We start from the raw sequence: 13,601 nt of genomic DNA, 5'->3' as shown, positions 1-13,601 counted from the left end.
TTCTTTCATTCGTATGCATACATACTTGTTTGGGCGCTTGTTAATAAATACTGCAGTGAACGCTTGTGAACCCACGACCCATTTAAGAATCAGAACAGAGCCAGTAACATACCCGCCCACATGCTGTCCTTCATTTTGTCCGCCTCTCTCCCGGGAACAAATATTCTGAATTTTATGTGTCTCATTCTCTTGGGGGTTTTTATTTCTTGCAAAACTGCAAAACTACAGGAAAAAAAGAATAGAATAGTATAATGCCTGTCAGTATAGTCTTCTGCTGAATTCACTAATTCTTTTTTTTTTTTTTGGCCAAGACTCTCGTCTTACAGGATCTTAGTTCCCCAAACCAGGGGTTGAACCTGGGCCTTCTGCAGTGAAAGAGCAGAGTCCTAACCACTGGACTGCCAGGGAATTTCCTGGAGTCATTGGGAGCTGGTGGTTCAGAGAGTAAAGAATCCACCTGCAATGCAGGAGACCTGGGTTCGATCCCTGGGTCAGGAAGATCCCCGGGAGGAGGGCATGACAACCTACTCCAGTATTCTTGCCTGGAGAATCCCATGGACAGAGGAGCCTGGCAGGCTGCAGTCCATGAGGTTGCAAAGAGTCGGACACGACTGAGCGACTAAGCACAGCACATTAATTCTTAACATTTTGCCAAATTCCTTCCCTCCCTCCCTCCTCGTCTCTCTCCCACCCACAGACCCCATCCCCATTGGTTTCTGTCTCTGCCTCTTTCTCCATCAAAGTAACTTGCAGGCACGTCTTGACTCTTCACGCCTAAATATTTCAACACACATCTCTCCAGAACAATGCTCTTCTTTTTTGCAGACCCATAATACCATTGTCACACATATGAAACTTGCTAACTCCCTCTCATCTAGTATGCAATTTGTATTCATATTCCCAAAAATGTCTTTGATGGTGTCATCCCCTGTGATTTAATCACTGCTCACGGGGTTTTTTTTTTTTTTTTAATGTCTATTGCATAAAATACTTGCTTAAACCAAAATTGTTTCATTTTGCTTTTTTTTTTTAAACTTTTATAACCAACGTGTCTTATTTTTTAGAATTTGTTTTAAATTTATATATCTATCTATTTTTGGCTGCGTAGGGTCTTAGTTGCGGCATTTGCCCTCCTCATTGCCAGCTTAGTTGCTCAGCGGCATATGGGGTCTTGTCACATGTGGGATCTTAGTTCCCTGACCAGGGATCAAACCTGCGTCCCCTGCACTGGAAGGCAGATTCTTAACCTCTGGACCACTGGGGAAGTCCCCAAGGTATCCTATTACAGAAAGTTTGGAACTTGCTGCTGTCACATTACAAGACATAACATAGCATTAAAATGTGTCGCCATAGCTGTTTTTTTTTTCAGGGCTCAGTAGTATTCCACTGCATTGACTATATGATCAATTCATTCATTCTCTTGTCTTAGGCTGTCTGGGTTTTGCTGTTACTTGCTGCTACTAAGAGTGCTCTTTAGCCCACCTGAGCATGTTTCCTTTGGCACACGTACGAAAGATTCTCTTGGGTACATGAGATCATGGGTGAGGGCGAGGGCTTCCACCCCACTGAAGCATGGCTGTCCCCTCTCTGAGTCTCAGTTTGTCCATCTGCAAAACAGATGACGGAACTCCTGCTGCCCCTACATACAGATCCTGGAAAGGGCTAAGAGGTGAACTGAGTATATCCTTTCATCCTGGCAAAGGCCTGGTGCCAGGAAAGTGCAGTACCCTACAAGTCACAGGGGCCCAGGGAAGGATGTGGCTTGTCCCCTATCTGAGTGACCCCTGCTCCCTGTACAAGGCAAGCTATTCCACCAAGGTGGGGTGCCTATGGATATCCATCTTCTGGCCTCTTGAGAGCCAGGCCAAGTAGACACTTGGGTCTACTTTTTTTCTTTAAATTATTATTATCATTCTGTGTGTGTGTGCTCTTTGCAACCCCATGGACTGTAGCCCACCAGGCTCCTCTGTTCATGGGATTATCCAGGCAAGAATACTGGAGTGGGTTGCCATTTCCTTCTCCAGGGGATCTTCCCGACCCAGGGATCGAACCCGCATCTCTTGCATCTCCTGTATCAGCAGGTGGATTCTTTACCACTAGCGCCACCTGGGAAGCCAGGTGACAATCAAAAATAACAATTAAAAACAATTGGTATTATTTTAGTGAATTTATTTATCTTTGACTGCCCTGGGTCTTTGTTGCTGTGCATGGGCTTTCTCTGGTTGCAGTGTGCGGGCTTCTCATTGCAGTCGTTTCTCTTGTTTCAGGATTTAAGGCACATGGGCTTAGTTGCCCCGCCACGTATTAGATCTTCCTGGAGCAGGGATTGAGCCTGGGTCACCTGCCATCGGCAGGCACTGGACCACCAGGGAAGTCCATGGGTCTGGTTTATGGCTGGATCGCCCAGTCCAAGCCCGGCAGAGAGGAGAGGCTGCTTTGAGAGGAGAGAGGAGGAATAGTTATTATATTTTTTCCCCCAGAAATTGGCCTGTCTCCTCTCTCGCTGCTGGCTGCCTCTGTGTCATTTTGGAACGTGATTTCCAGCACGCAGTCATCAACCTGAGCTGGGCACCTCAGACTAGGTGCAGAAAGGCCAGGCTGCTCCGGGCTCTTGTACTTTGCCCCTGGAGAGTGTTGTGGGGTCACCCCAGGCGTCACCCGGAGCTGCCTGGCTTAAAACTATGTACCCAGCATGGCTGTGATTTAATAAGCTTGGTTGCCTGCTTTCCCTCAGGCAAAATTCAGTTAATCCTTGGGCTAACAGACAGCCGATTAGGAAGGACAAGATGAGAGCTCCTGGGGCAGACCATAGAGAGAGAAACCAGAAAACTGGAAAAAGCAAAACTGGGCAGGAGACATGCCAGCCCAGGGCAGTGGGGGACAGGTCACTGCAGCCAGGGCAAGTTCAGCAGCACTTTCTGGATGGCACTGGGGTTCCGGTCATGAGGGTGACCTCCTACCCCCAAATTGTGTGCTTAATTAGAAAGGGGTACTTGGTGTGGGGTTTTTGTTAATCTTCATTTTTATTCATTTCTGGCTGTGCTGGGTCTTTGATGCTGTCTCTAGTTGTGGCGAGAGGGGGCTGCTCTCTCGTTGCGGTGCCCGGCCTTCTCGTTACAGTGGCCTCTCTTGTCGTGAGTAGGGCTCTAGGGCACGCGGGCTCAGTTGTTGCAGCTTCCGGGCCCCAGAGTGCAGGCTCAGTAGTTGTGGCACACGGGCTTAGTTGCCCCAAAGTACGTGGGCTCTTCCTGGATCAGGGATCGAACTCAGGTCTGCATTGGCAGGCGGATTCTTTACCACTGAGTCACCGAGGAAGCCCGCTTGATGAGTTCTAGAAAACGTCCTCCCCTAAATGAGTCAAGCAAACCCAGAGACTTAAACTTCCATTTTCTGGAAGAGTTTCCTAGGTAAGATTTCATTTCCTGAGAATACGTAAGATAACTGAGGCAGGGTCTGGTAATCACGTCAGTGATGACTGGACATTGATGGTTTAAGACCTTACTTTTTTTTTTTAATGTAGTATCATTAAATCCTTCCCTAACAGGTCAGGATCCCCACTGGAGGCATGTCAGAACTGACTCAGAGAGGCTGAGTGCTTTTCCACACACCACACAGCATTAGGGAGTGCAGTCAAGATTGCCTTGGAATCTGCTGTTGCTGGCCCTGGGGATGCCTTTCTCCCCACTGTCCATAGGCATTCAAGCAGGTACCTGGAGGCTACACAGCCTCCGCATGGAGCCCTGTGATGTTTCCAAATGGAGAACATTCTGAAACGTTTGCAACCATCGGGGTCCTTACAGCCAGCCTGGGTTTGCAGACACTCCGTCAGGTCCCCCTGGGGAAGAAGAGTAATGACAACTAGCCTGAGACCACGCCAGGCATGGGCAGGACGTCCTCAGCTCCGTGTGGTTGTTGTTGCAACTTTCCAAACAAGGAAATGCAGTGATGACCCAAGATCGTGAGCTAATAACAGAGCCGAGACTTGAGACCAGGCAGCCAAACTTCAGAGCGTGTGTTCTTAATTGGTCTTAAATTTCAGCAACAGGGCTGTACCTCAGTCTACTACAGACCATGGGGTTTCTGGCCAAGACCCTACGGGCCCTAGGAATTGTGCCTCCCTACCACCACCCCCTCAACACACACACACTCTCTCTCTCTCATGTTCTCTGATCCTCGTTTTGCTCATTAGCAGACCAGACTCAGTGGTAATGGTTGCCAGGGCCGCCCCGCCCTGCCCACGGCTGTCCTTGGGGAGGTCCCTGGTGACCATCGGCCTGGCTGCCACCTCTCCAGGCAGTGGGTGTATGATGGTGATGGCAGGAGCCTGGCAGTGTCAGGAAGGAGGTGACCGACCCACAGCCTGCCATGAGGCCCATTGGGCTGAGCCATGCAGGCTAGCAGGGAGCGTGGCCTTCCTCCCCCATGTCTGGGGCTCGCCAGGACTTGTGGGGGCCAGCTGGGGACGGTGACCACAATTCACATCACAGCAGACCAGCTCTGTCCTAGGCATCTCTGAGCCCGGACCCGAGTGTGTTCATCCCTCCCCCTGCAAGGCTGGAGATAAAGTGAGGGCACCTGTGGTTCAAGTTCAACCTCCCAAATATTGGGTCCCTCCTTAGCCCTCATCCCACGAGGGCTTCCCTCCTTTTTCCTCCAAGTACACAGAGTCCCTTGGAGGAAATCAAACCAGGGACTTGGAGAGTCCCTGCAAGGAGATCAAACCAGTCCATCCTAAAGGAAATCAACCCTGAATATTCATTGGAAAGACTGATGCTGAAGCTCCAATACTTTGGCCACCTGATGCGAAGAACTGACTCACTGGAAAGACCTTGATGCTGGGAAGGATTGAGGGCAGGAGGAGAAGGAGGCAACAGAGGATGAGATGGTTGGATGGCATCACTGACTCAATGGACATGAGTTTGAGCAAACTAGGAGATAATGAAGGACAGAGGAGCCTGGCAGGCTACAGTCTGTGGGGTCGCAAAGGGTCGGACACAACTGAGCACACGTGCACACACACTGAGCACGCGCACGCACACACTCACAAAACATCTGTTGAGCACTCATGGAGTGTCTGGAGCCCCGAGGTGCGCCGATCGGGCCGAGTCCCACAGGGCCTTGGGGAGGACAGCTGTCACCCCCTCCAAGAAGCCCTCCATGATCCCCAGCTGGGTTGGGGGGTCCCCTTCGCCCCCTGTGCTTCCACCAGGCTCTCATTGACAGTTCTCAAGCCTGAAGGGTCACCCCACGTTCCTCACTGTCGCCTGCCTCATCTCGGACTGTTTTCTGTACTCTGACGCAAGGTCAGCACCGCATCCCCATGGGACCGTGCTTGTGAAATATTTGTCCAAGACAAATATTGTTTCAGGACAGTGAGCAGAAATGCTGAGAGGTGACACGACCCACCCGTGACTGAACCAACACAAGCCTAGGTTTTCGACTCCAAGTTCTTTGCCCTCCCGGAGCCTGGCGTTGCCTCTCCCCCAAGGCATGGGCAGTGTGATGCTCAGGGCCGCCCTGTGTCTCTCTCCACCCACTGGCAGTGGAGCAGCAGGGGTCTGCAGGGGAAGGCGGGGTGGGTGAGTGACCCCCACACTCCCAGACACACCCACGTGCCCAGGTGACAGTCACATCCAGCAACCATGAGAACCTGAGCTTGTGGGCTTGTCTTTGAGGTGCTGTCGACTCCCTTTTGTTAGTTTGTTATTCATGGCTGCGCTGAGCCTTTGTAGCTGCACCCAGGCTTTCTCTAGTTGCAGCGAGCGGGGACGACCCAGCTGCAGTGCCAGGCTTCTCATTGTGGTGGCTTCTCTCGGGCTTCAGTAGTGGTGGCACACCAGCTTGGCTACCCTACAGCATGGGGGATCTTCCCCGACCAGGGATCGAACCTAGGTCCCCTCCACTGGCAGGCGGATTCTTAACCACTGGACCACCAGGGAAGTCCGCTGTCTACTTCCTTTTAATCCAGAAGGCTTTGTCATATACCGACTGGGTCCCGGCCCTGCCCTGGGCTTGAGAGGAGACAGAGGCGTGGAACTATGAGCTGATAGAACAAGAGATTTAGAGGAAACACCTTAAAGATAAACCCTTCTTTCTAGAGGTGGGAAACTGAAAATTCTGGAAATCCAGTGTGCCTGGTAGAGCGAAAGACCCGGACTCCTGGGTCAAATAGGGTATTCCTGGCCCTGTGCGGCTGTGTGACCTTGGGCAGGTTACTTAACCTCTCTGAACCTTTGTGGCCTCGACTGTGGTGAGCAACGGCCATGACCGTGTCTGGGAAAGCTGCCGGCAGAGTGTCTGGTGCACGTTGGGTGGATCCAGGTTGATCTTTCCCTGGCTCCGTGCAGAGTCCCGGAGCTGTCCCTGGTGGCAGGGGGAGTAGCTGGATAGAGAGTGTCTTCCACCTCCCCGCAGGCTCGAGGTGGCCCTGGGGCCCAGGACTCTGTCCTAGTTGTCTGCTGACATGGATTAAGGTCAGGTTGATGCTGCCACCTCTGGGGTCCTGAAAACCATGGGGAAGGGCTCTGATGGGGTGTGCGGGAAGGTGGGAGGGCTCCCGGGTGCTGAGTTCGGGGTCTCAGTGTGGCCAGGTGCAGCCATCACTCCCCGAGATGGGGATGCAGGAAGAAGATGTTATCTGGGATGTCTGATGCTGGCAGTGCCTCCTGGCACCCGGGTGGCTGGTTGGTCGTGCTTGAAGAGAGAGAGATCCCGGAACTCTGAGATTCGGATATCTGGATGCTAGAATCAGGAGCGTGGGCATGAACTGGACCAGACAGGGCTACAGGGTAGGGTGGGTGGGGGACTGGGAGGGCAGCGGGTGACTGAGGAGGGGTGCCAGGCGGTGTGGGAAGCCCTCTGCCCTGCAGGGCTGGGCAGGCGAGGCTCCTCCCTGGCGGTGGAGCCGGGGGAAGGCTGGGCCTCCTGCCCAGGGTGTGAAGTGCAGGCGGGGGCAGCAGACAGTCTGAGTGGCACAGAGCCCTGGGCCTCCCAAATGGAACTGAGTTCTGTGAGATTTTTCCAGATTAGAACAGGAGTTGTTTTTCTTCGCCGACCCATTCTGTCTGCTCTGCCCCTCACCTCCCAGGCCCTGGCTCCCTGCCAGCTTCCAGCTCCCCGCCTCCACCCACCGAGGCCCAGCCCGTGTGGTGAACTGTGCCAGGGTGCCCTGGGGCCCTTCCTGGAACACCCGCTCCTGGGACACATGCCCACGGCCGCTCTGCCAGGACCTCCTCTACACCCTCCATGCCCCGCTTCTCTCTGGCCCAGCCCAGGCCTGTCTCTGGGGGCTCCACTGACCCCAGCTGCTCTTCCAGGCCAAGGAGAGGGCTGAGGGAGGGGAGCACAGGGTCCGGGCAGAAGGTGCCCCACCAAGGGCCCCCCACGGACACTGACAAGGAAACATGTGCAGCCCTACAACCCCAAAACCTGCCTGGTTGCAAGCTTTGGGCTCTGGGTCTGCGAGGCAGCCACGTGACTTCCTGCAGGCCCAGCTCAGTCAGGCCAGCACAAGCCCCCCACCTCCCCGCCCCGCGCCCCGCCCCATCCCCTTCCCCTGGCCCCACCCCGTGCTTCAGCTGCAGCCAGCACACTGACCTTTCACCTTTCGATGCCTGTGCAGGAGGCTGATCCTACACCTGGGGTGTCTTTCCCCACACGCACTCCATCCTGCCTTCCAAGAGACCCCCCCGCCTTGAACATGCCCCCTCTCCCATCTCCTTGGGAGTGTCCCCGGTCACACTTCTGCGGGGGCATGCAGCCTGGCTGTCACCCTCGCTAGGCTGAGTCCCTGGGAGGAGGCTCCTGGCCTCCTTCTCCTCGGGGTGCTGCGTGCCTGATGCGGGGCCTGCACTGGGGAAGCTGTTCAGAGAATGCGGGATGGGTGGATGGATGTATGGACAGATGGATGAATGGACGTACGGACAGATGGCTGAGGCCAGCAGCAAGCTCCAGGGGAGTGGGCGGGCCCTGGAGAGCCTGTGCCAGCCAGTGCGAGTCTGGACCACCACATGGGAGAAGGAGCAGATCCCGGGGCCGAGCCCATGGGGACCCTCACGCCCCCTTGCCTTCCTCTCGTAGATGAAGATGATGCCAATAGGCTTGGGGAGAAGGTGATCCTCCGGGAGCAGGTGAAGGAGCTCTTCAACGAGAAATACGGTCAGTGCCTAGCGAGGGAGGGAGGGCAGGGCTTCGGGGCAGCCTTCCTTGGGGTCCCCCTGTCTCTGCAGCCAGCCTGGCCTCCAGTTGTCCCCAGCTGGCCTGTCTGCTCCCTGGGGACATAGTTGCACTGTGACTGATGGGAGCTGACTCCTCATTCTCCCCGCCAAACAAGAAAGCAGCAGGGGAGAGGAAACAGTCAGCGGTACACACAGCGGGGACAGCGGTCAGCCTCAAGCGCCTCTAGGGCTGGGCTGTGTGGCGGAGGCCGTGGGCCACGGCCAAGCGCCTCTTCACGCAGATGCTTGTCTGCCCGGCACACACTCAGCTCAGAGAATCTAGAGGAAGGAGTCTGATCCTGCCATCAGGGAGTCTCAGTGTGGGGAGGGAACTAGCCGTGGAATAGATGCAAAGTGCCAAGTCCCCTGCAGAAGGCATCCGGGTGCCAGGGAAGAACCCAGGATGGTAAAGTTGATAATACAGCCACCACCAACAGAGCAGTTTCTAGATTACTGAGTGTCAGGCAACACTAGGTGCTCTGTATACGTTTTTTTTTCCACCACTGTTTTATTTTGCAAAACTGAAACTCACACCCATTAAATAACAGCTCACCATTTTCCCCTCCTCCTTTCTGTTTCTATGAATTTGAGTACTCTCAGACCTCACATAAGTGAAAAGATACAGTGTGGTTCATCCATGTGGCAGCTCGTGTCAGGATTTTCTTCCTCTTAAAGGCTGAATAAGATTCCCTAGTATGTGCCCTCTGTGGGGTCGCAGAGAGTCGGACACGACTGAAGCGACTTAGCAGCAGCGGCAGCAGCATCTGTATTAGATTTTGTCTGTCCACTGAAAGACACCTGTTGCTTGCACCTCTTGCCTCTTGGGCAGCTCTGTATATGTTTTGTTTGTGATGAATTTAGCAGTATTATCTACTTTGTATTGTAGTTGAGAGTTAGAAGACGATTTTTTTTTTTTTTTTAAGAATTTCAGAGAGTGACAAAGGAAAACAGGAAATTGTAGAAGTGTGATGAGGAGGCAGGGGTAATGGGAGCATAGCCATGGCTGGATCAGTGAACAAGAAAGCTCCTTGGAAGAAGGGACGTTTGAGCAGGAACTTGCATGTCACAGGGGACAAACAGAGGGACGCTTGCCAGGCGTAGGGAACAGCTCAGTGACTGCGGAGCAGTGAGAAGGCAGGTGGGCCAGGAGTGGGAAGGTGCGGCGGGGGAGAGGTTCTCGATGAGTGCAGAGAGGCGGGCAGGCCAGGACTTGGGGTTTCGTTTTGAGGGTAACAGGAAGTGACTCTGCTGTGTGGTTTGCTGTGGCTTTTTCACTTTTTATTTTGAAATCAGCTTTCAAAGCAGAGAGAATGACTCAGTGACCCACCGTGTAATCCACAGACCTGGCTTCTGTGCTTATCGACATCTAGCCAATCTTATATCTAAGCCCAATTCATTGTGCTTCCCGGGTTGGTGCTAGTGGTAAAGAACCCACCTGCCCATGCAGGAGACTTAGGTTCAGTCCCTAGGTTGGGAAGATCCCTGATGGAGGGCATGGCAGTCCACTCCAGTATTCTTGCTTAGAGAATTCTCCATAGAGAATCCCATGGACAGAATTCCATAGGCATGGTTTGATAGCTTTAGTACTTTAAAACAAACCTAAGACATCCCATCATTTTGTCCATAAATACCTAGTGAAGTGAAAGTGAAGTCGCTCAGTCGTGTCCGACTCTTTGCGACCCGTGGACTGTAGCCCACCAAGCTCCTCCGTCCATGGGATTCTCCAGGCAAAAATACTGGAGTGGGTTGCTATTTCCTTCTCCAGGGGATCTTCCCAACCCAGGGATCGAACCCAGGTCTCCCACATTGCAGGCAGATGCTTTAACCTCTGCGCCACCAGGGAAGTAAGGTCTTTTATTTTTGCTAACACAACAGGAGTAGATTTTACATCTCTGTCTATATATTTTTGGCCTTGCAGGATCTTAGTTGCCCAAGCAGGGATCAAACCCATGCCCTCTGCAGTGGAAGCAAGCAGTCCTAACCACTGGACCTCCAGGGAATTCCTTGGATTTTTTTTTTTAATTGAAGTATAGTCGATTTACAATGCTGTGTTAATTTCTGCTGTACAGCAAGGTGACTCAGTTTTATAAATATATATATATTCTTTTTCATATTCTTTTCCATTTTGGTTTATCACAGGATATTAAATACAGTTTCCTGTGCTATACAGTAGGATCTTGGTGTTTATTCATCCTATATATATATATAATAGCTTGTACCTGCTAATCCCAAACTCCCAACCCTTCCCTCCTCATCCCCCACCCCTGGATTTTTAGTTTTGCTAATTGGGTTCAAACAAACAAACAAACTAGTGGTGTGTGTGTTGACTTACAAACTCTCTGGGGTACAGTGGCTACCGAGTGGGCCACGCTGGGTCCCAGCCCTTCCCCAGAGAGCTCGCCTTAGACTGGGGAATCTTCCCTCACCCTGACCCCCTGTGCACTCTAGGTGAGGCTCTGGGCCTGAACCGGCCCGTGCTGGTCCCTTACAAACTGATCCGGGACAGCCCAGACGCCGTTGAGGTCACGGGCCTGCCTGACGACATCCCCTTCCGGAACCCCAACACATACGACATCCACCGGCTGGAGAAGATCCTGAAGGCCCGTGAGCATGTCCGCATGGTCATCATCAACCAGCTCCAGTGAGTGCCTCTGGCACCTGCTTCTGGGGGTGTGGGGGGGTGTGGGGGAGGGAGGGTGCTGTCTGGATCTGGGAGGGGAACCCTCAGAGCTGGCCCAGCCTGGAGTCCAAAACAGAAACAGCGAGAAAAGGAGAGAGAGGAAACTCTCACTTGCACAGAATCAGGTAGACAGCCTAGCTGTCTTTCATCTTTTCTTTTTTTTTGATGTGGACCATTTTTAAAGTCTTTATTGAATTTGGTACAGTATTGCTTCTGTTTTATTTTTTGGTTTTTTGGCCTCGAGGTGTTTGGGATCTTAACTCCCTTGACAAGGGCTTGAACCCGCACCTGTTGCACTGGAAGGCCACGTCCTAACCACTGGACTGCCAGGGAAGTCCCAGCAGTCTCCTCTTAAAAGATGAGGAAACAGATATCCAGAGTGAGAAAGGGACAGTGTAAGTCACAGTGGGTCAGCTGGGCTCCAGACCCAGACATCTTAGTCTGTGCAGGCTGCTGTAACAGAGTACCACGGACCAGGTGGCTTAAACAACAGAACTTTATTTCTCACTATTATGGAGGCTGAGAAGGGCAAGATCAACGTGTCAGCAGATTTGGTCCCTGGCGAGGCTCTTCCTGGTTCACGAGTGATGTCTTCTCACTTTGTCCTCATAGGGTGGAAGGGATGAGGGAGCAATCTGAGACCTCTTATATAAGGGCACTAATCCTGTTCATGAGGGCTCCACCCTCCACATCTAATCACTTCTCAAAGGGGCCACCAACAAATATCATCACACTGGGAATTAGGTTTTTTTCAACATTTGAATTCTTCAGGGACACAAGCACTTAGACTATAGTGCCAAATGTCCTCATTCTAACCCCTTTCAATTGAAACACATGGCCTCAGCATTCATAGGTATTTATTTTTTCAATTTTAATTAAATTTGATTTTTTTTTTTACTATGCCACTCATTTTTACCTGTTTTACTGTATTTAGAAAATAACAGTAATTCAGTAGCCCCAACCCTAGAAATAGCCACTATCTATATTTTACTGTATATCCCTACATACTTTTTAAAATAAAATAGTTTATTTGATTATTTTTTGGATTTAAAAACAATACACACAGCAAACTTGGAAAATACAAAAAGGTAGAAGGAAGGAAGATTACCCATAACCCTCCTATTTAGAGTTAACACTGGTGGTGCATTTCTTTGACTTTCTCTTCTATACCCATATTTTCTTTCCAATTTTACACTCCATGTTTTTGAGGGTTTTTTATTTTAAAATTTTATTTATTTATTCACTCATTCATTTATTTTGGCTATGCTGGGTCTTCATTGCAGCTCCCGGGCTCAGTAGCTGAAGTCCTTGTGCTTAGTTTCAGCATATGGGATCTAGTTCCCTGACCAGGGATCAAACCCACACTGCCTGCAGTGGAAGCACAGAGTCTCAACCTTTCTGGCGGTTCAGTGATTAGGATTCAGCATTTTCCCTGCAGTGGCCTGGGTCTGATCCCTGGTCAGGGAGCTAAGATTCCATAAGCCACACGTATTGTGGCTTTTTATTTTAAAAATACAACTTTTTTTGGGGGGGGCAGCCAAAAACTTTTTTAAATAAAATAATATAAATAAAATAATCGTGTCAAAAAAATTGTATCATTGAACTGATCTGAGTTGTCCAGCTACAGAAATAACAATATGCCACAGGATTGTTTGGACTCGTGATAAAGATGCAGTAAAATATCTATTGATCTGTGGGGAGAAATCACATTATTCAGTGAAAGTGAAAGTCGCTCAGTCATGTCTGACTCTTTGTGACCCCATGGACTATATAGTCCCTGGAATTCTCCAGGCCAGAATACTGGAGTGGGTAGCCTTCCCCTTCTCCAGGGGATCTTCCCAACCCAGGGATGGAACCCAGGTCTCCTGCATTGCAGGCGGGTTCTTCACCAGCTGAGCCACCAGGGAAGCCCCACATTATTCAGCGGGGCCTCAAAAGTAGAGGTTTCCCTCCCTTCCCATGTATGTTCACCCCCTGAAGTAACTTCTGGAAAATAGGAGAAAATGCCCACCCACCCCCAATAGGTGTACCTCCCAGAGAGAAGACATTCTGGGGTTTTCCTTCCATGTTTGCCCTTGGCTTTTAATGCCCATTTTATATATATATATATATATATATAATGTCAGTTCAGTTCAGTCGCTCAGTCGTGTCCGACTCTTTATGACCCCATGAACTGCAGCACGCCAGGCCTCCCTGTCCATCACCATCTCCCGGAGTTCACTCAGACTCACATCCATTGAGTCGGTGATGCTATCTAGCCATCTCATCCTCTGTCACCCCCTTCTCCTCCTGCCCCCAATCCCTCCCAGCATCAGAGTCTTTTCCAAACAGTCAACTCTTTGCATGAGGTGGCCAAAGTACTGGAGTTTCATATATATGTAAATTAGGTTACAGCTAATTTTGGGGGGTTCTTATAATAATGCTGCAAGTAAAATAATCATTAAAACAAAAAGGTTACAGACATAGTAGGGCTTCCCTGGTGACTCAGTGGTGAAGAAACCGCCTGCTAATGCAGGAGACAAGAGTTCAATACCCGATCCAGGAAGATCCCACACGCCGCGCGGCAACTAAGCCCGTGTGCCACAACTGCTAAGCTTGTCCCTAGAGCCTGGGCGCCACAAGTACTAAAGCCCGCATGCCCTAGAGCCTATGCTTTGAAACAAGAGAAGCCACCACAGTGAGAAGCCCTGGAACTGCAGCTAGAG

At 51.2% G+C, this 13,601-nt stretch overlaps 1 protein-coding gene across 4 annotated transcripts in view; it reads left to right on the top strand.

Moving 5' to 3' along the window:
- The window catches only part of GTF2IRD1 (GTF2I repeat domain containing 1), a 123,336-nt gene that overhangs the window by 100,506 nt on the left and 9,229 nt on the right, over positions 1–13,601 (top strand). For all 4 annotated transcript variants that reach the window (XM_040260900.1, XM_040260886.1, XM_040260894.1 and 1 more), the window contains 2 exons: positions 8,080–8,157; positions 10,665–10,857. In XM_040260900.1, the coding sequence (XP_040116834.1) occupies positions 8,080–8,157; positions 10,665–10,857 (271 nt within the window). The remainder of the gene's footprint in view (positions 1–8,079; positions 8,158–10,664; positions 10,858–13,601) is intronic.

This window comes from Oryx dammah, unplaced genomic scaffold (genome assembly GCF_014754425.2).
Source record: "Oryx dammah isolate SB20612 unplaced genomic scaffold, SCBI_Odam_1.1 HiC_scaffold_2, whole genome shotgun sequence".
Classification (NCBI taxonomy): Eukaryota; Metazoa; Chordata; class Mammalia; order Artiodactyla; family Bovidae; genus Oryx; species Oryx dammah.
The sequence above is the reverse complement of the archived record's forward strand: the minus strand, read 5'-3'. Positions and strand labels throughout refer to the sequence as shown.